Source organism: Nanorana parkeri, unplaced genomic scaffold (genome assembly GCF_000935625.1).
Source record: "Nanorana parkeri isolate BGI_ZX_2015 unplaced genomic scaffold, ASM93562v1 scaffold923, whole genome shotgun sequence".
Classification (NCBI taxonomy): Eukaryota; Metazoa; Chordata; class Amphibia; order Anura; family Dicroglossidae; genus Nanorana; species Nanorana parkeri.
In genome coordinates, this window is record NW_017307191.1 from 437784 (window position 1) to 459804 (window position 22021).

Below are 22021 nucleotides of genomic sequence, written 5' to 3' on the forward strand. Positions count from 1 at the left end.
GGGGCCGTAGAAATGAAGGAGATTACTTGTTTTGAGCATTTTGTCATTATTCCTTCCTGACACCAATGATGGAGCACTATTCCTTCCTGACACCAATGATGGAGCACTATTCCTTCCTGACACCAATGATGGAGCACTATTCCTTCCTGACACCAATGATGGAGCACTATTCCTTCCTGACACCAATGATGGAGCACTATTCCTTCCTGACACCAATGATGGAGCACTATTCCTTCCTGACACCAATGATGGAGCACTATTCCTTCCTGACACCAATGATGGAGCACTATTCCTTCCTGACACCAATGATGGAGCACTATTCCTTCCTGACACCAATGATGGAGCACTATTCCTTCCTGACACCAATGATGGAGCACTATTCCTTCCTGACACCAATGATGGAGCACTATTCCTTCCTGACACCAATGATGGAGCACTATTCCTTCCTGACACCAATGATGGAGCACTATTCCTTCCTGACACCAATGATGGAGCACTATTCCTTCCTGACACCAATGATGGAGCACTATTCCTTCCTGACACCAATGATGGAGCACTATTCCTTCCTGACACCAATGATGGAGCACTATTCCTTCCTGACACCAATGATGGAGCACTATTCCTTCCTGACACCAATGATGGAGCACTATTCCTTCCTGACACCAATGATGGAGCACTATTCCTTCCTGACACCAATGATGGAGCACTATTCCTTCCTGACACCAATGATGGAGCACTATTCCTTCCTGACACCAATGATGGAGCACTATTCCTTCCTGACACCAATGATGGAGCACTATTCCTTCCTGACACCAATGATGGAGCACTATTCCTTCCTGACACCAATGATGGAGCACTATTCCTTCCTGACACCAATGATGGAGCACTATTCCTTCCTGACACCAATGATGGAGCACTATTCCTTCCTGACACCAATGATGGAGCACTATTCCTTCCTGACACCAATGATGGAGCACTATTCCTTCCTGACACCAATGATGGAGCACTATTCCTTCCTGACACCAATGATGGAGCACTATTCCTTCCTGACACCAATGATGGAGCACTATTCCTTCCTGACACCAATGATGGAGCACTATTCCTTCCTGACACCAATGATGGAGCACTATTCCTTCCTGACACCAATGATGGAGCACTATTCCTTCCTGACACCAATGATGGAGCACTATTCCTTCCTGACACCAATGATGGAGCACTATTCCTTCCTGACACCAATGATGGAGCACTATTCCTTCCTGACACCAATGATGGAGCACTATTCCTTCCTGACACCAATGATGGAGCACTATTCCTTCCTGACACCAATGATGGAGCACTATTCCTTCCTGACACCAATGATGGAGCACTATTCCTTCCTGACACCAATGATGGAGCACTATTCCTTCCTGACACCAATGATGGAGCACTATTCCTTCCTGACACCAATGATGGAGCACTATTCCTTCCTGACACCAATGATGGAGCACTATTCCTTCCTGACACCAATGATGGAGCACTATTCCTTCCTGACACCAATGATGGAGCACTATTCCTTCCTGACACCAATGATGGAGCACTATTCCTTCCTGACACCAATGATGGAGCACTATTCCTTCCTGACACCAATGATGGAGCACTATTCCTTCCTGACACCAATGATGGAGCACTATTCCTTCCTGACACCAATGATGGAGCACTATTCCTTCCTGACACCAATGATGGAGCACTATTCCTTCCTGACACCAATGATGGAGCACTATTCCTTCCTGACACCAATGATGGAGCACTATTCCTTCCTGACACCAATGATGGAGCACTATTCCTTCCTGACACCAATGATGGAGCACTATTCCTTCCTGACACCAATGATGGAGCACTATTCCTTCCTGACACCAATGATGGAGCACTATTCCTTCCTGACACCAATGATGGAGCACTATTCCTTCCTGACACCAATGATGGAGCACTATTCCTTCCTGACACCAATGATGGAGCACTATTCCTTCCTGACACCAATGATGGAGCACTATTCCTTCCTGACACCAATGATGGAGCACTATTCCTTCCTGACACCAATGATGGAGCACTATTCCTTCCTGACACCAATGATGGAGCACTATTCCTTCCTGACACCAATGATGGAGCACTATTCCTTCCTGACACCAATGATGGAGCACTATTCCTTCCTGACACCAATGATGGAGCACTATTCCTTCCTGACACCAATGATGGAGCACTATTCCTTCCTGACACCAATGATGGAGCACTATTCCTTCCTGACACCAATGATGGAGCACTATTCCTTCCTGACACCAATGATGGAGCACTATTCCTTCCTGACACCAATGATGGAGCACTATTCCTTCCTGACACCAATGATGGAGCACTATTCCTTCCTGACACCAATGATGGAGCACTATTCCTTCCTGACACCAATGATGGAGCACTATTCCTTCCTGACACCAATGATGGAGCACTATTCCTTCCTGACACCAATGATGGAGCACTATTCCTTCCTGACACCAATGATGGAGCACTATTCCTTCCTGACACCAATGATGGAGCACTATTCCTTCCTGACACCAATGATGGAGCACTATTCCTTCCTGACACCAATGATGGAGCACTATTCCTTCCTGACACCAATGATGGAGCACTATTCCTTCCTGACACCAATGATGGAGCACTATTCCTTCCTGACACCAATGATGGAGCACTATTCCTTCCTGACACCAATGATGGAGCACTATTCCTTCCTGACACCAATGATGGAGCACTATTCCTTCCTGACACCAATGATGGAGCACTATTCCTTCCTGACACCAATGATGGAGCACTATTCCTTCCTGACACCAATGATGGAGCACTATTCCTTCCTGACACCAATGATGGAGCACTATTCCTTCCTGACACCAATGATGGAGCACTATTCCTTCCTGACACCAATGATGGAGCACTATTCCTTCCCGACACCAATGATGGAGCACTATTCCTTGCTTTAGCACCAATGATGGGGCACTATTTCTTCCCGACACCAATGATGAGGCACTATTCTTTCCCGACACCAATGATGGAGCACTATCCCTTCCTGACACCAATGATGGAGCACTATTCCTTCCCGACACCAATGATGGAGCACTATTCCTTCCCGACACCAATGATGGAACACTATTCCTTCCCGACACCAATGATGGAGCACTATTCCTTCCTGACACCAATGATGGAGCACTATTCCTTCCCGACACCAATGATTGAGCACTATCCCTTGCTTTGACACCAATGATGGAGCACTATTTCTTCCCGACGCCAGTGATGAGACACTATTCCTTCCCGACAACAATGATGGAGCACTATTCCTTCCCGACACCAATGATGGAGCACTATTCCTTCCCGACACCAATGATGGAGCACTATTCCTTCCTGACACCAGTGATGGGGCACTATTCCTTCCCGACACCAATGATGGAGCACTATTCCTTCCAGACACCAATGTTGGATCACTATTCCTTCCCGACACCAGTGATGGAGCACTATTCCTTCCTGACACCAGTGATGGGGCACTATTCCTTCCCGACACCAATGATGCAGCACTATTCCTTCCCGACACCAATGATGGAGCACTATTCCTTCCTGACACCAGTGATGGGGCACTATTCCTTCCCGACACCAATGATGGAGCACTATTCCTTCCTCTGACACCAATGATGGGGCACTATATCTTCCTGAAACCAATGATGCAGCACTATTCCTTCCCGACACCAATGATGGAGCACTATTCCTTCCTGACACCAGTGATGGGGCACTATTCCTTCCCGACACCAATGATGGAGCACTATTCCTTCCTGACACCAGTGATGGGGCACTATTCCTTCCCGACACCAATGATGGAGCACTATTCCTTCCTGACACCAGTGATGGGGCACTATTCCTTCCCGACACCAATGATGGAGCACTATTCCTTCCTGACACCAGTGATGGGGCACTATTCCTTCCCGACACCAATGATGGAGCACTATTCCTTCCTGACACCAGTGATGGGGCACTATTCCTTCCCGACACCAATGATGGAGCACTATTCCTTCCTGACACCAATGATGGAGCACTATTCCTTCCCAACACCAATGATGGAGCACTATTCCTTGCTTTGACACCAATGATGGGGCACTATTTCTTCCCGACACAAAGGATGGAGCACTATTCCTTCCTGACACCAATGATGGAGCACTATCCCTTGCTTTGACACCAATGATGGAGCACTATCCCTTGCTTTGACACCAATGATGGAGCACTATCCCTTGCTTTGACACCAATGATGGAGCACTATCCCTTGCTTTGACACCAATGATGGAGCACTATCCCTTGCTTTGACACCAATGATGGAGCACTATCCCTTGCTTTGACACCAATGATGGAGCACTATCCCTTGCTTTGACACCAATGATGGAGCACTATCCCTTGCTTTGACACCAATGATGGAGCACTATCCCTTGCTTTGACACCAATGATGGAGCACTATCCCTTGCTTTGACACCAATGATGGAGCACTATCCCTTGCTTTGACACCAATGATGGAGCACTATCCCTTGCTTTGACACCAATGATGGAGCACTATCCCTTGCTTTGACACCAATGATGGAGCACTATCCCTTGCTTTGACACCAATGATGGAGCACTATCCCTTGCTTTGACACCAATGATGGAGCACTATCCCTTGCTTTGACACCAATGATGGAGCACTATCCCTTGCTTTGACACCAATGATGGAGCACTATCCCTTGCTTTGACACCAATGATGGAGCACTATCCCTTGCTTTGACACCAATGATGGAGCACTATCCCTTGCTTTGACACCAATGATGGAGCACTATCCCTTGCTTTGACACCAATGATGGAGCACTATCCCTTGCTTTGACACCAATGATGGAGCACTATCCCTTGCTTTGACACCAATGATGGAGCACTATCCCTTGCTTTGACACCAATGATGGAGCACTATCCCTTGCTTTGACACCAATGATGGAGCACTATCCCTTGCTTTGACACCAATGATGGAGCACTATCCCTTGCTTTGACACCAATGATGGAGCACTATCCCTTGCTTTGACACCAATGATGGAGCACTATCCCTTGCTTTGACACCAATGATGGAGCACTATCCCTTGCTTTGACACCAATGATGGAGCACTATCCCTTGCTTTGACACCAATGATGGAGCACTATCCCTTGCTTTGACACCAATGATGGAGCACTATCCCTTGCTTTGACACCAATGATGGAGCACTATCCCTTGCTTTGACACCAATGATGGAGCACTATCCCTTGCTTTGACACCAATGATGGAGCACTATCCCTTGCTTTGACACCAATGATGGAGCACTATCCCTTGCTTTGACACCAATGATGGAGCACTATCCCTTGCTTTGACACCAATGATGGAGCACTATCCCTTGCTTTGACACCAATGATGGAGCACTATCCCTTGCTTTGACACCAATGATGGAGCACTATCCCTTGCTTTGACACCAATGATGGAGCACTATCCCTTGCTTTGACACCAATGATGGAGCACTATCCCTTGCTTTGACACCAATGATGGAGCACTATCCCTTGCTTTGACACCAATGATGGAGCACTATCCCTTGCTTTGACACCAATGATGGAGCACTATCCCTTGCTTTGACACCAATGATGGAGCACTATTCCTTCCCGACACCAATGATGAGGCACTATTCCTTCCCAACACCAATGATGGAGAACTATCACTTCCTGACACCAATGATGGAGCACTATTCCTTCCCGACACCAATGATGGAGCACTATTCCTTCCCGACACCAATGATGGAGCACTATTCCTTCCTGACACCAGTGATGGGGCACTATTCCTTCCCGACACCAATGATGGATCACTATTCCTTCCGGACACCAATGATGGATCACTATTCCTTCCCGACACCAATGATGGAGCACTATTCCTTTCTGACACCAGTGATGGGGCACTATTTCTTCCCGACACCAATGATGGAGCACTATTCCTTCCCGACACCAATGATGGAGCACTATTCCTTCCCGACACCAATGATGGAGCCCTATTCCTTCCCGACACCAATGATGGGGCACTATTTCTTCCCGACACCAATGATGGGGCACTATTCCTTCCTGACACCAATGATGGATCACTATCCCTTCCTCTGACACCACTGATGGAGCACTATTCCTTCCCAACACCAATGATGGAGCACTATTCCTTCCCAACACCAATGATGGATCACTATCCCTTCCTCTGACACCACTGATGGAGCACTATTCCTTCCTGACAGCACTGATGGAGCACTATTCCTTCCTGACAGCACCGATGGAGCACTATTCCTTCCCGACACCAATGATGGGGCACTATTCCTTCCCGACACCAATGATGGGGCACTATTTCTCCCACTGACACCAATGATGGTGCATTATTCTTCTCACCCACAATTACTACAGGGCACTGTTCCTCCCATTGACGCCAATGATGGGGCACTATTACTCCCAAGGATAGCAATCATGGCACAATTCCACTGATGCCAATTACTATTGACATAGCACTACGTCAGTAGTAGGAATAGTATCGGCCAATAGGAAACAGGCGGAGCTAGTGGAGATGTCACCGATAGCTCCACCCAATTGTTTACATTTTGCCGGCATCTATCAGATTTGAAATTGTGCGACGAGTGCGGCGCATGCATTCGGTTCGTCGTGTCTTGTGCAAATTTTTCTTTAAAATATTAAAATTTTCATCTTTTTTGTTGTTGATTCTTTTAACTTTTTTTTCTATTTTGTTCGCTTCCAACGGAGGTACTGAGCCAAAAAGCCCAGCCAAATGTTGCTCAGCAGCATTCGGCTATTCACTCATTGCCGTTCGGCCCCAATGAGCAAAAAGGGCGAACGTCAGCGAGTGAGCTGCCGGAGCTTCTGCTCAGCCGATACAGATGTTGGATCGGCTGAGTCGAACTCCTTCTGCAGTTCGGCGCAGCCGATGTACGGATGAAGTGAATAGCTGAACAGCGTTTTGCTCGCTTCACTACGGCTCGGTTATTCCTTCGGCAGCTAAGTGGATAACCCAGTTAGCTTCCTGCAGAATCAGCTGGTCCCCTGAGCACTGCGACTCTTTTTTCAAGCAGAGTGCTATGAAGTCACCCTTGTGTGTGCTAGTAAGCGGTGTGTCTCTCCACAAACCCAGCAAATCAAGCTACTCCCCCCCAAGCTAGTAGATGGAACAGTTGCTGGAATCTGCATGGTCGTTTGTGATCTTGTACTGGACAGGAAGTTTAGGTAAGCTGAGCTGAATCCCAGTGAATGTTGTGGGTGAATCTGAAACAGGAAGTTGAAGTAAGGAAAACACACAACGTTCTTGTGACTAAAGAAATTTTGAACGGATGACTGGTAGAAAATGTCCCCGAGTAGATGGCAAAGACTGGGGGGCAGTTATGCAAAGAACCTACAAGACTTCATTTCTGCTGAAGGGGCAATACCAGCTTCTCAGTCCCAGGATGTAATGACATCTATTTATACTGTATTTTTCTCTTATAAATCTGCACATGTTCCTCATGTTTTTATTCACCTTCCTCTGTAAGCACTGCGTGAATGGAGATCTAATGTTTGCCTGTTCAAATACGTCATCAATATCCATGGGGTGTACTTACTTTTTCACATAACTGTATACAGTGTATTTATATATATATGGTCTATAAATCACACCACAGGGACAACTGAGATAGAAGCAGGGACAGGGAAATGTATTTGAAGAGGGACTGTCAAATGAGACCTTCCTCCTGGTGGGCAGAGCCACCTGCCATCTTTCAGGGAGCCCAGTGTAGAAAGCTCTTTGCCATATGGCTGTCTATCCTCACTCACATTGGGGTTCTCCCCCTTTCACTGTGCCCAATTCTCATGCTGCTCCCCCTTTCACTGTGCCCACTTCTCGTGCCACTCCCCCTTTCACTGTGCCCACTTCTCGTGCCACTCCCCCTTTTACTGTGCCCACTTCTCGTGCCACTCCCCCTTTCAATGTGCCCACTTCTCATGCTGCTCCCCCTTTCACTGTGCCCACTTCTCGTGCCACTCCCCCTTTCACTGTGCCCACTTCTCGTGCCACTCCCCCTTTCACTGTGCCCACTTCTCGTGCCACTCCCCCTTTCACTGTGCCCACTTCTCGTGCCACTCCCCCTTTCACTGTGCCCACTTCTCGTGCCACTCCCCCTTTCACTGTGCCCACTTCTCGTGCCACTCCCCCTTTCACTGTGCCCACTTCTCGTGCCACTCCCCCTTTCACTGTGCCCACTTCTCGTGCCACTCCCCCTTTCACTGTGCCCACTTCTCGTGCCACTCCCCCTTTCACTGTGCCCACTTCTCGTGCCACTCCCCCTTTCACTGTGCCCACTTCTCGTGCCACTCCCCCTTTCACTGTGCCCACTTCTCGTGCCACTCCCCCTTTCACTGTGCCCACTTCTCGTGCCACTCCCCCTTTCACTGTGCCCACTTCTCGTGCCACTCCCCCTTTCACTGTGCCCACTTCTCGTGCCACTCCCCCTTTCACTGTGCCCACTTCTCGTGCCACTCCCCCTTTCACTGTGCCCACTTCTCGTGCCACTCCCCCTTTCACTGTGCCCACTTCTCGTGCCACTCCCCCTTTCACTGTGCCCACTTCTCGTGCCACTCCCCCTTTCACTGTGCCCACTTCTCGTGCCACTCCCCCTTTCACTGTGCCCACTTCTCGTGCCACTCCCCCTTTCACTGTGCCCACTTCTCGTGCCACTCCCCCTTTCACTGTGCCCACTTCTCGTGCCACTCCCCCTTTCACTGTGCCCACTTCTCGTGCCACTCCCCCTTTCACTGTGCCCACTTCTCGTGCCACTCCCCCTTTCACTGTGCCCACTTCTCGTGCCACTCCCCCTTTCACTGTGCCCACTTCTCGTGCCACTCCCCCTTTCACTGTGCCCACTTCTCGTGCCACTCCCCCTTTCACTGTGCCCACTTCTCGTGCCACTCCCCCTTTCACTGTGCCCACTTCTCGTGCCACTCCCCCTTTCACTGTGCCCACTTCTCGTGCCACTCCCCCTTTCACTGTGCCCACTTCTCGTGCCACTCCCCCTTTCACTGTGCCCACTTCTCGTGCCACTCCCCCTTTCACTGTGCCCACTTCTCGTGCCACTCCCCCTTTCACTGTGCCCACTTCTCGTGCCACTCCCCCTTTCACTGTGCCCACTTCTCGTGCCACTCCCCCTTTCACTGTGCCCACTTCTCGTGCCACTCCCCCTTTCACTGTGCCCACTTCTCGTGCCACTCCCCCTTTCACTGTGCCCACTTCTCGTGCCACTCCCCCTTTCACTGTGCCCACTTCTCGTGCCACTCCCCCTTTCACTGTGCCCACTTCTCGTGCCACTCCCCCTTTCACTGTGCCCACTTCTCGTGCCACTCCCCCTTTCACTGTGCCCACTTCTCGTGCCACTCCCCCTTTCACTGTGCCCACTTCTCGTGCCACTCCCCCTTTCACTGTGCCCACTTCTCGTGCCACTCCCCCTTTCACTGTGCCCACTTCTCGTGCCACTCCCCCTTTCACTGTGCCCACTTCTCGTGCCACTCCCCCTTTCACTGTGCCCACTTCTCGTGCCACTCCCCCTTTCACTGTGCCCACTTCTCGTGCCACTCCCCCTTTCACTGTGCCCACTTCTCGTGCCACTCCCCCTTTCACTGTGCCCACTTCTCGTGCCACTCCCCCTTTCACTGTGCCCACTTCTCGTGCCACTCCCCCTTTCACTGTGCCCACTTCTCGTGCCACTCCCCCTTTCACTGTGCCCACTTCTCGTGCCACTCCCCCTTTCACTGTGCCCACTTCTCGTGCCACTCCCCCTTTCACTGTGCCCACTTCTCGTGCCACTCCCCCTTTCACTGTGCCCACTTCTCGTGCCACTCCCCCTTTCACTGTGCCCACTTCTCGTGCCACTCCCCCTTTCACTGTGCCCACTTCTCGTGCCACTCCCCCTTTCACTGTGCCCACTTCTCGTGCCACTCCCCCTTTCACTGTGCCCACTTCTCGTGCCACTCCCCCTTTCACTGTGCCCACTTCTCGTGCCACTCCCCCTTTCACTGTGCCCACTTCTCGTGCCACTCCCCCTTTCACTGTGCCCACTTCTCGTGCCACTCCCCCTTTCACTGTGCCCACTTCTCATGCTGCTCCCCCTTTCACTGTGCCCAATTCTCATGCAGCTCCCCCTTTCGTTGCGCCCACTTCTCATGCTGCTCCACTTCTCATGCTGCTCCCCTTTCGCTGCGCCCACTTCTCATGCTGCTCCCCTTTCACTGTGCACTTCTCATACTGCTCCCCCTTTCACTGCGCACACTTCTCATGCTGCTCCCCCTTTCACTGCGCACACTTCTCATGCTGCTCCCCCTTTCACTGTGCACACTTCTCATGCTGCTCCCCTTTTCACTGCGCACACTTCTCATGCTGCTCGCCCTTTCACTGTGCACACTTTAATGCTGCTCCCCCTTTCACTGTGCCCAATTCTCATGCTGCTCCCCCTTTCACTGTGCCCAATTCTCATGCTGCTCCCTTTCGCTGTGCCCACTTCTCATGCAGCTCCCCCTTTCGCTGCGCCCACTTCTCATGCTGCTCCCTTTCACTGTGCACACTTCTCATGCTGCTCCCCTTTCGCTGTACACTTCTCATACTGCTCCCCCTTTCACTGCGCCCACTTCTCATGCTGCTCCCCTTTCGCTGTGCACTTCTCATGCTGCTCCCCCTTTCACTGCGCCCAATTCTTACAGATACAAGAGACACAATTTAATGCAGTTCTGTATTCATAATGAAATGTATCTAAATAAAACTCAAGCAGTATAAGTATCCGCATTCCCTATCAGCATGTTGCAGTCTCCGCACAGCTGAGCTTGGAATGGGAGAAGGAGAAACAGCACCGGGAACCAATCAGTTGTGCTCATGTGCTAGCAAGAAACATGTTGATAGGAGGGAGAGAGTGACTGAGAAATAGGCTCATTAGTCTGCTGCTTCCCATGTCAATGTCCAATCACAGGTCAGGGGAGGGACAAGACCTGCAAGTGCTACTTAACTGCAGCAGAGAAAAATCAGGTCTCTCAGGTGCTGCGTTGAAGAACTGTGTAAATCTCAGAACTGGATGGACAGAGGCCCCCAAATATATATTTTAGATGTGAATTTAGATGTTTGGGGTTCAGCTTTGAGATGAAAAATATTATAAATCCGCCCGAGATGGTGGGAGCCCCTCCAAAGCATGCAGCAGACGTGCATAGCTGGGAACTCGGCGATCTCAGTTTTTGTCCGTCACTTAAAAGGTGAACTACGAGGCGAGTGATTTTCACTCATAGTTCGAGCCGACCTGTGACAATGAAACGGTCACAGGTCGGCTCAATGGATCAGGAAGTGAGAGAACACATACCGTCACTCGCTCACTTCTCTATCCTGTCCCTGCAGAGCCATGACCGTCACTCACGGCTCCCTGCAGGGATCCCCCCCCCCCCCCCCCAAAAATTGGGTAATAATAAATGTTTTATCATTTAATATAGGGGAAACTGTTTTTTTTTTTTATTTCGGTGATTTTTCCTTAATATAGTAAAAAAATAAAACCCCCCAGTGGTGAATAAATACCACCAAAAGAAAGCTCTATCTGTCCCCAAAAAAGGGTATAAAATTCATTTCAGTACAGCGCTGCATGACGGAATAAATGTCAGTTAAAAGTACCGCAGCGCTGAATACTGAAAAATGGCCTGGATGGGAAGGGGGTTTAACACCGCGGATGTCAACTGGTTAAGCCACCACGAGGTGCAGAAATGAACTTCCATCCAATGAATAACATACCTCACCTCCATCACAACCTGAGAAATGGTCATATTGACGGGCTTGTGTTCCATAAAATAGCACTGTTTCCTTTATTTACATTCTCCAAAACTGCACCAGCATTGGACAAGACCCAAGTAAAGAAAACAGGGGATGCTGGGTAATGGGAGGGATGGAAAGGGTCCAGGATAAGGGAAGCTGAGAATAGGGGGGACTAGCTGGGTGAAGGGTTCAGGAAAGGCAGAGGGAGATGTCCAGTCACCACACGACACAGGAGGAAAGAATCCGGCCACAGCCCAGTCAGAGGCCAGGAAGATGGTGGATGTCTGTAGCCAGGAGGGGACAACCGCCAATCTCACATAGCACAAGATGGATTCCGAGTTCCCTCTTTCAGCCTTGGATGGACGAGCTCCTTCTGTTTTCGGACACCGCAGTCCACTGCCATCATAGATGAAGTTAGCTGTGGGGCTTTTCAATGAGATATCAAAAAGAACGTTATTTTCTTCTAGAAGCTTTGCTGGTTTAGACGTTTGGTTCGATTTCGAGGTCATTTCCACGTTGTCACCGTACTGACAGCCACTTCAGCTCATAAGGGAAGATGAAGGATGTGATTTGCTTTTGTATGAACGGTCATCACCTCGGACTGTCAGCCCATCTCCTTCCACTGCTTGTAGAAATCTAGAACGTTCTTGATCTCAATGCTGGAGCTGGCGGCGACCTGCAGGGCAGACTGAGACAACAGAAAAATGTTACAACGTGAACCTTTCATATCTTTTATATAGAACCTGCCAGACCTCAAACCTCCACTCTGCTCTGTACAGTTAAGATAGTTTTCTCAGATCTAAAACCTGCAGATCTAGAAGCTAAAATTGTGCTTCTCTATCATCCATTGAGGGACACAGCTCTGATGAGATTACGTAGTGTAGGGTTATACTGCTGCCTACAGGAGAAATGGACACTAGCAAAAAAAAAAACTGAAGGCCTGCCCCTTTTAAGTTATAACTCCTCCCTCTCACACATACCAGCTTGGGGTCCGGCTTCTGTTTAGCCCAAGGACATTTCTCTCCATTGTTTAGATGTCGTGAAGGCTCCCAGGATTCACCTTTCGGTCTCGGCTTCGTTTAGACAAACAGACTCCCCGTTTGGTATTCCAGAAAGTCCTAAGAAAGGTTGTCTGGCTTCCTCTATTTCTACCTGGAGTCGTCTGCAGGATAAAAAGTCTCCCTTTCCTGTTAACAGCCCATTCCACTACAGCAGTGGGTACGTCTTGGCCATTTCTTCATCCAGCTATTGTGACCCGGTCACTCTTTGTGAGGCTGCGGCCTGGTCTTCTGTTCACACATTCTCCAAGTTTTACAAGGTTTGTTTTTCTGCCTCCAATGAAGCTAGTTTGGGTAGAGAAGCTCCTCGGGCAAAAAAAGTTTGATGCTCCTGTTGGGCTGGCTCACCTAGCTGTCATGTGGACCTACACTTCTGTTTGAACATCCCTACATTGCTAAATCTCATGAGAGCGGTGTCCCTCAATGGACAATAGAGAAAGCAGGATTTCGGTACTCACCGTCAAGTCCTTTCCTTCGAGCACGTTAGTAGATAAATGTCACCAGCACACTAAGGGGATTTGAAATCCAAAGCGATCGTTGATTAAAAGGTCAGGTCATCAGAACAAGCGCTTTCGGGGCCGCACAGGGTCCCCTTCATCAGGCCAAGTCTCTTTTATTGGGGTCCTCCGGTAAGGAGTGCGACACGGCAACGTTACGTTTGTGCCTTCGAGACCAGACACAACGTTCTCTTTTCTACACCCTTCAGACAGACCTTCAGTTTTTTTGCCTAATGTCCATTTCTGCAGTAGGCAGCAGTATAACCCTACCTTGCTTAATGTCCTCGGAGCCGTGTCCCTCAGTGGACTTCGGTGGAAGGATTTTAGGATCAGTACAAAAATCCTATTTTAAATATATACAAACTAAACCAGAGATGTGAACAAAATGGACCTACGAGCCGAGAGCTCTCCTGGACTTTCTAGAAGCAAAAATTGGATCAAATTTTGGATCCATAGGGCGGCCATTGTTGTTCCGATTAGACAAGCAAGAACCTTTTCTGATTTAGGGCAGGAACATTTCATTTCCTTGCGTTCCCTCTAGAGAAGAGATCCATGGAGCGCTCTCAGCTACCCATCTTCTCTTCAGGGTGACAGATGGGATCTAACCAAAATTGTAACACCAGCGTTGTGAAGTCTACCTCATATTTTTTTTTTAAAGACTTTAAGGGCTTGTTTACACCATAAACAGTGCGTTCCAGAGCGATCAGCTGTTGGAACGCACTGTATTGCGTCCCGGCTGTCTTCCTGCGTTCAGGGGCTTGGCGGTGCATTGAAGTCAATGGTACCGCAGCCACGCCCCCTGCCCGCAGTGCGATCACCGGAAACCCATGGCAGAACAGTCCAGTTCATGCATTTTCTCAGATCGCACTGGAACGGAACGCAGGCACTGATGTGCCACACGTTCTGGTGCGGGCGAGGGGTGTGGCTGCGGTGTCATTGACTTCAAACATAACTGTAGATAACCGCCGCACTCCTTACCGAATGCCCCTTGTGCTGAAGCGACTGGATGGCACCGCACATCACAGTATACATCAGAAATGTCACCAGCACACCAATGGATGATGTCCAAAATAAAGCGTAGTTTATTCACGCCTATTGTCACATCAAAAATGCAACGTTTCGAGGCAATGCAGGGTCCCCCTCATCAGGCTTAACATGACACTTTCATCATTCGTCGTGTTAAGCCTGATGAAGGGGACCCTGCGTGGCCTCGAAACGTTGTGACAATAGGCGTAAATGAACAACGCTTTATTTTGGACATCATCCATTGGTGTGCTGGTGACATTTCTGATGTATACAGTCATTGACTTCAATGCACCCCCATGCCCCCCTCCCGCCCCGGAATGCAGGAAGCCAGCTGGGATGCGATACAATGCGTTCCAGCAGCTGACCGCTCTGGAACGTACTGTTTATGGTGTGGACCGGCCCTCAGGGTACATTCACAGCTATACATTTCACTGTTAAGGTGTAATACGTATCAGCAATCATTTCACTATGAACAACGCACAGAAACAGACAAAGAATAAATATGCGCATGGCCCTTCCATACACACCTGCATGGCAGAGGAGAAACATTCGGGTTCCTCTATCTGAAAACCGGTGATAATGGTGACCATGCCAGCCGTCTCCTCTTCGTTGCTTCCCTGTGAAACAGTCAACTGCTTGCAGCTATCCAGGATCTTGTAGAGATGCCTGTAGGGTATAGTGAAGCCGTGTCAGCACTGGTACCAGAACACCGATCACACTGGGACTTGTCTGTGAACAAGCAGTGTGGCTTTACTCTAAAACTATAGCAGGCTCTGGGCTTCAAAGTTGAAGTGATCTAGGTGGGTGTACAGCCGCCCGATCACTTCTACAGGGTGGTGAGGTCCTTGAAAAATGGGTCACCAATAATCAGGGTGTCAAAAATATGTTCAGGAAGATGCTGATTGTCTGGAAGTGTGTAGAGTTTAGGAAAACGCTCTGTTCTATATCTATAGCCCAATCACCATGAGGCCATGAAGCCCGGGACAGGTATTCATTGCTTGAGCACTAACAGCATTACATTTGTCATACGTTCCATGATCAGCGATCGGATTAAAGTGTACCTGTGCCCAGATTATGGGTTAATGTATTCTACACATTCTTAAAAAGGCAGGAAGTTAGCTTTAAAGAGACCCTGTTACCAACGTATAATGCGGGTCAAAGCAATCAAGTACTTTAAATGCTATACTATTTCCAAAAATGATTTTTAGTCAACTTGCTAGAATATGTGGCTACTCCACAAAGAATTCATTCCCTAGCACTCAGTTGTCACAGCCCTCTCCTTTCCGAGAGTGTCAATTATCTTGTGCTGGCCCAGCTCCTGCACCCCTCCTCTCGCCTCCCTACATTACCTTTTATGCAGCACCCAGAGGAAGAGCGAAGAGGAATACTAAGTGACAGTTCTGAGCCTGCGGACATCAAATCCAAGGGGGCAGCACCTAGCTACATTCTCAGCCCTTATGGATGTCTATGCAAGCGATGCATTTACAGGTGAATAATACGTGTAAACATGTTAAATGCACAAAAAAACATCTTCTGGGAAGGGTTTTGTTGAGGAATGGTCTAGTGACAGGGTCTCTTTAAAACAAGCCCTCACTGACCATTCTAGCTGCGTGCACTATGATGTAATTCATTCTCAAAGATCACAAAGTTTCTAGGTCATAACTAACGACTTAGAACTGGAGTAGGCAACCTCGGCACTCCAGCTATGGGAAAACTACAACTCTCATGAGGCACGGCAAGACTGAGAGCCACAGGCAAGACACTACTCTTAGGAAGAGGCAAGATGAAACTTGGATTTCTCCCTACACAGCTGGAGTGCTGAGGCTCTGACGTCTGCTGTGTGCTTACATTATAGGGCTCTCGCAGCAAATAAGGGGACGGGAGCTGTGATTTCAGCGTCTCTGTTGTAGCCTTTGAAAATGAATTTCTCTACAATGCCTACAGCAGGGCTGGCCAAACTGCGGTCCTCCAGCTGCGGTGGAACTACGAATCCCATGAGGCTTTGCAAGATTCTCACAGCCACGACTCCCGGAGAGAGATGCTTCATGGGATTGGTAGTTTCACCACAGCTGGAGGGCCGGAGTTTGGCCATCCCTGGCCTACAGCTGCAGGTGGGGCTTGTTTTAAAGCCATTATACTACTTGCCCAGAATATATAAACGCATTAATGTGCGTAGTCTGAGCACAGGATCACTTTCAGGTTACCAAGTTGCTTGGGATTATTTTCCTGACTCTCATTTATACTGAGGAAGCCACTTGGCGGATGAACAATAAAATGTCTTCAACATTAATACACAAGTCCTGCTGAATGTGACTGGCTACTACAAAGCAATGCTGGGACTTTTAGTTCCAGTGTTGGCAACCTGATGGATGTACAGAGTACGAAGACTTTATATATTAAAGGCCAATAAATGCAGAAAACATGGCTGAAGTGATGAGTTTGTACCCCAGGAGAGCGGTGGTCTTCTTACCAGGCGTCAACGTCCTGTCGCTTTAATTTATTTCGCTCAAAACTCTTCCCGGCTTCCTTCTGGCAGCGGATATACCTGAAAAACACAGAGATTCCCATAACTGCCGACCCTTATGTCACATGGACCCCTGGCCACACACTGATCACCACTTACCGATTTCCCTTTTTAAACTCCGCCTCCAAGTATCGGATCCCGTCTCGGGCCCCGGGGTTCTCCTTCTTTACAAAGTCTAGTCCATCAATAACTGAATTAGGGAAGAAGCCATGATTACTGCGGGTGATTCCTATCATACCGGTATATAGAGAATTCTACGTGTACTCTCAGAGAGAACAATTACAGTTCCCGAATTCCTCACTTCTTCCCGGGAGCACAAATGTCCAATAAACTCCCGCTCCCTACTTCCTCATACCTGACTGCGGGATGATAATGATGAAACGCCCGCTGTTTGCCAGATGCCGGATGACGCCCAGATGTTGGCAGAGGGCCTGTGTGTCTGGGATGAGGTACGGAGACATGGCCGACTGAGATTTGGGCTGCTGGAGGGTGCCCTCCAACTGCGACACTTCCAACTGCAAATAGATAAAACCAGGTTAGTGGCGGGGGTCATCAGGACAAATAGAGAGAGTGAAGCGCCCCAGCAGGAGCAGGCTGCAATAAAAAAACCTGACAGGGGATGTAACACTTCTGTACTCCATCCAAAACAAACAGGTCTATTCCCTAAAGGGTTTGGAGAAGTGAACAATCTAGGCCAAAATAACTGAACTGGAAAGTGAGCTGACTTGGAGAATGTTTCCAAATCAGCTACTTTGGCCTAGATTGTTCCCTTCTCCAAACCCTTTAGGGAATAGACCTGTACAACTTTAGAGTTTACATACACTATTACCCCTCGGCGCCCGCCCATTGTAAAAATATGGGCTGAAGGCAGATGCTTCCTGGCAGGTGGACATACATGTATGTCCTCCTTTTTTTTCTGCTTGCGCGCATGTGAGAGCAGAATCTCGTCAGGATTGCAAACAGCCGTTACATACAAGCATTCGGCTGGCTCTACAGCCGGCCGATCGCTTGTATGACCATGCTGGTGAAACAGATCTCTGCTTCATCAGCTTCTTTGGGGGTCCCAGGGTGACATTAAGGGGTCTTAGGGACCCCTGATGTCGCTGTAAAGAGGACCCGTCATTGTATATTGGCTATCACATAGGGGCAATAAAGTGAAGTGTAAACAACAACAAAAAATTATATTAACTAATATTATATTAAAATATATTATATATTAATATACATAATTAAATAATATTTATTCATATTAAAAATAAATAGAAAAACACCCAAAGTCCCCCGCGTGCACGCACTTATAAACGTAAATACGTGTCTGGTGCGCCTATGTGCAAAAACGATTTCGCGGGTGCATGCGATTGTAAAGCTTGATCTGTTTGGTGTCTATTTACCCGATGTGCCCCCGTCTTTTATCAAAAAAATTGGGTAATAAATGTTTTATAACAAAGTAGGGAAAACAAGTTTTTTTTTCAAAATTTTCAGTACTTTCTTCCTTATGTAGTAAATTAAATACCACCAAAAGAAAGCTCTTTCTGTCCCAAAAAAATGGTATAAATTTCAGTACAGCGTTGAATGACGGAATAAATGTCAAAGTATCGCAGAACTGAATACTGAAAATGGCCTGGCCGGGAAGGGGGTGTAACACCGCGGTCAGCAAGTGGTTAATACAGAGAAGTGTAGCCACGGTTCTAGGAAGTGTCGGTGGACAGTGCTGCCCTCCACTGGTAAGTGAAGGGAAAGACACCCAGAAATGGGTCACCATACAGCGTGTGTACCTGGAGTCTTAGCTGGGCCATGTCTCTCATGAGTCTGTTCCGGCGAGCTTCTTCCTGCGCCTGGAGGAAAGAACCAACACAACATATAAGCCGCCACATCCAGAAACACCGCACAGGACCCTCATTTCCCAGCAGAAGTGACAGTTCTCAGTAGCTGCCATTTGTCTGGACATAGCCCGTTTCTCAGACAGCTGGGATGTCATGACAAGGAACCTGCAGGGCCCTGACCTCATCACAGCTGTCACCTGGGATCGGGTCCAAATACAAATCACAACATCTCAAGCCATGCTGGGACTTACAGTGCTCAAAGGGAAAGTCCAGGGAGACTGCCTGCAGCAGACAGATGACAGCCTGATCCCTGGGGGAGAGGTAACTGAGGAAAGGCTTCTCCCTGCCTGCAGCAGACAGATCACAGCCTGATCACTGGGGGAGAGGTAACTGAGGAAAGGCTTCTCCCTGCCTGCAGCAGACAGATGACAGCCTGATCACTGGGGGAGAGGTAACTGAGGAGAGGCTTCTCCCTGCCTGCAGCAGACTGATGACAGCCTGATCACTGGGGGAGAGGTAACTGAGGAGAGGCTTCTCCCTGCCTGCAGCAGACTGATGACAGCCTAATCACTGGGGGAGGGTAACTGAGGAGAGGCTTCTCCCTGCCTGCAGCAGACAAATCACAGCCTGATCCCTGGGGGAGAGGAAACTAAGGAAAGGCTTCTCCCTGCCTGCAGCAGACTGATGACATCATTTTAGCCCAGGCAAAGTCACTGACTGGAGCTCAAGAACGGCTTTTTAAATATAAAAGATGCATGTCTGCCCTGAATGGGTAAAGTGAATAAAAAACTCTTCAATGCATTGTTACCAGGATCTAATCTGCCACGGAGAGAACACTAAAGGCGCACGGGCCTAAAGCCGGCTTTACATTTCAAATAGAAAAACTTTATAACTGACTGAACAAAGCACGGCATGTGACACCCGTGCATTTCCTCGCACCATTATGCTCAGCACTGCGCTATAGGTGCTCATTAATAGACACGGACACGTTCTGGGGACTCCGCACCCACAGGGGGGATGTAGGAAGCAACGAGGATACCCACCATCCGGAACTGAGCCTGGGCCTGGTGGAGGATGTTGTCCTGCTGGGACTCGGCGATACTGGTGAATATGGCCAGCTCCGGGTTGTATTGTAGGACCTTCCCCTGCAGATGGGTGAGGAAATGGCCGTAACTTCGGATGTAGCAGCTTCGCACGATGGACTGCGGAGAGAAAACAGCCATTGTTAGAGGACAGTATGTAAGAGGAGGACTCGGTCCTTATTATTATTTATGGACTCATCTTTCCAGAATGATCTAAATCGATGGTTTTTGATTTCTTAGGCTGGATTCCCGCCACTGTCATTGAATCTAGCACACATGGGCGGGTTCTGAATGTACTCGAGTACATGTGCACTGACATCAGGTTTTTTGAATACACTGTGTTGATGTGCGGGATATGTCTCTGTACACAGCAAAAGCCAAAATACCGTCATAGAATTGTAGAACTCACCGATGAAATCCATCAAGTGGCATAGGAAGCCGGCTTCACTTGTTGCTAGGCAGCCTGGCACGTAATGACCCGCCTCCCGATTGGCTCGGAAGCCAGGCTGCCTAGGAACAAGTGAAGCCAGCTTCCTAGCCAATCAAGAAGCCGGACGGCACCTCATGACCCGCCTGATTGGCCAGGAAGCCGGCTTCACTTGTGCCTAGGCAGCCTGGTTTCCTGATCAATCAGGAAGCTGGACGGCACCTCATGACCCGCCTGATTGATCAGGAAGCCTCGGCAAGTGAAGCCGGTGTTCTTCCGATAGAACACCGGCGCTCTATAGAAAGGTCCGACTTGTCGACTTCTCCGACTGGTGTCGTCACATCCGGTGACTGCCAGTAGGAGATCTACAGCAGATGGAGCTAGTGCGCATGCCCATGGAATCCTTTTTGAAATCTCTAACTATTGCCACTGCGCCTGCGTGGCGCCGTCGAATTCTATGACCACCCTCGGCACTGCGCGGCTATTGGCTTCTTGAACGTAGGAAAAATATTTGTACTAGGTTATAGAATCCGATGAGCCGATAGTCACAGTTGCCATTGCGCCTGCGCGGCTATCGGTTCATCGGCCCCTATAACCTACGGCAGATATAACTTTGGACTAGGTTATAGAATCTGATGAGCTGATCGTCACAGTTGCCATTGCGCCTGCGCGGCTATTGGCTCCTATAACCTACGGCAGATATAACTTTGTACTAGGTTATAGAATCCGATGAGCCGATAGTCACAGTTGCCATTGCGCCTGCGCAGCTATCGGTTCATCGGCCCCTATAACCTACGACGGATATAAGTTTGTACTAGGTTATAGAATCCGATGAGCTCATCGTCACACTTGCCATTGCGCCTGCGCGGCTATCGGCTCCTATAACCTACGGCAGATATAACTTTGTACTAGGCTATAGAATCTGATGGTCACAGTTGCCATTACGCCTGTGCAGCTATTGGCTCCTATAACCTACGGCAGATATAACTTTGTACTAGGCTATAGAATCCGATGAGCCAATAGCCGCGCAGGCGCAGTGTCAATAGTTAGATAATTCGGCAATGATTCCATGGCCATGCGCACTAGCTCCATCTGCTGTAGATCTCCTACTGACAGTCACCGGATGTGACATCACCAGTCGGAGAGCTCGACAGGTTGGAGCTTTCGATAGAACACCGGCTTCCCAGGCAATCAGGAACCTGGGCGACAGGTCATGATCCGCCGCCTGACTTCCAGATAATCGGGGCACACGGCTCTGGTATGGCTATTCAGTATCGGCAGGTACCGAAAAAAGTATCGGTACTCATACTTGATACCGAAAAAAAACAGTATCAGTGCATCCCTAGCTTTACGAATCAGGATTTTTCTGCAGGACCGCTAAACAAATCTTCATAAATGAGCTTTTCTGTACCTCCTCCAGCACCGTGAGATCCGGCCTCTCCTTCTCAAAGTTGAACTTGCGGTGTGCGGCCTTCAGCGGCGGCAGGTTCCTCAGGGCGGCATCCTCCGGGAGCAGCAGGTGGATGTTCATGTCTGCCTGCTCGGATCCCTGCAGCAAGTGCTGGACCTCACTGCACAGGGAGATTCCTGACACAGGGAGAGAACACACAGCCTGGAATCAAGATGGAGTCACTCATGCTCACCCACCGTAAGATTTAGAGGACCTCAACCATGACAAGTGGCTATGCTGGAAACAG

The 22021-nt window shown here is 49.0% G+C and overlaps 2 protein-coding genes across 2 annotated transcripts in view; one reads left to right on the forward strand and one right to left on the reverse strand.

The window, feature by feature from the left end:
* LOC108795012 (NACHT, LRR and PYD domains-containing protein 12-like) overlaps positions 1-12418 on the forward strand; it is a 34948-nt gene extending 22530 nt beyond the window's left edge. The window contains exons 6-7 of the mRNA XM_018566179.1: positions 10869-10874; positions 12355-12418. Coding sequence (XP_018421681.1) covers positions 10869-10874; positions 12355-12418 — 70 coding nt within the window. The remainder of the gene's footprint in view (positions 1-10868; positions 10875-12354) is intronic.
* Positions 12419-12465: 47 nt separating this feature from the next.
* The window catches only part of SMG5 (SMG5, nonsense mediated mRNA decay factor), a 25260-nt gene continuing 15704 nt past the window's right edge, over positions 12466-22021 (reverse strand). Inside the window, exons 13-20 of the mRNA XM_018566191.1 lie at positions 21736-21911; positions 19859-20017; positions 18768-18827; positions 17348-17507; positions 17092-17182; positions 16939-17013; positions 14996-15134; positions 12466-12575 (exon numbers count right to left, since the gene is read on the reverse strand). Of these exons, the coding sequence (XP_018421693.1) occupies positions 12492-12575; positions 14996-15134; positions 16939-17013; positions 17092-17182; positions 17348-17507; positions 18768-18827; positions 19859-20017; positions 21736-21911 (944 nt within the window). The 3' untranslated portion in view covers positions 12466-12491. The remainder of the gene's footprint in view (positions 12576-14995; positions 15135-16938; positions 17014-17091; positions 17183-17347; positions 17508-18767; positions 18828-19858; positions 20018-21735; positions 21912-22021) is intronic.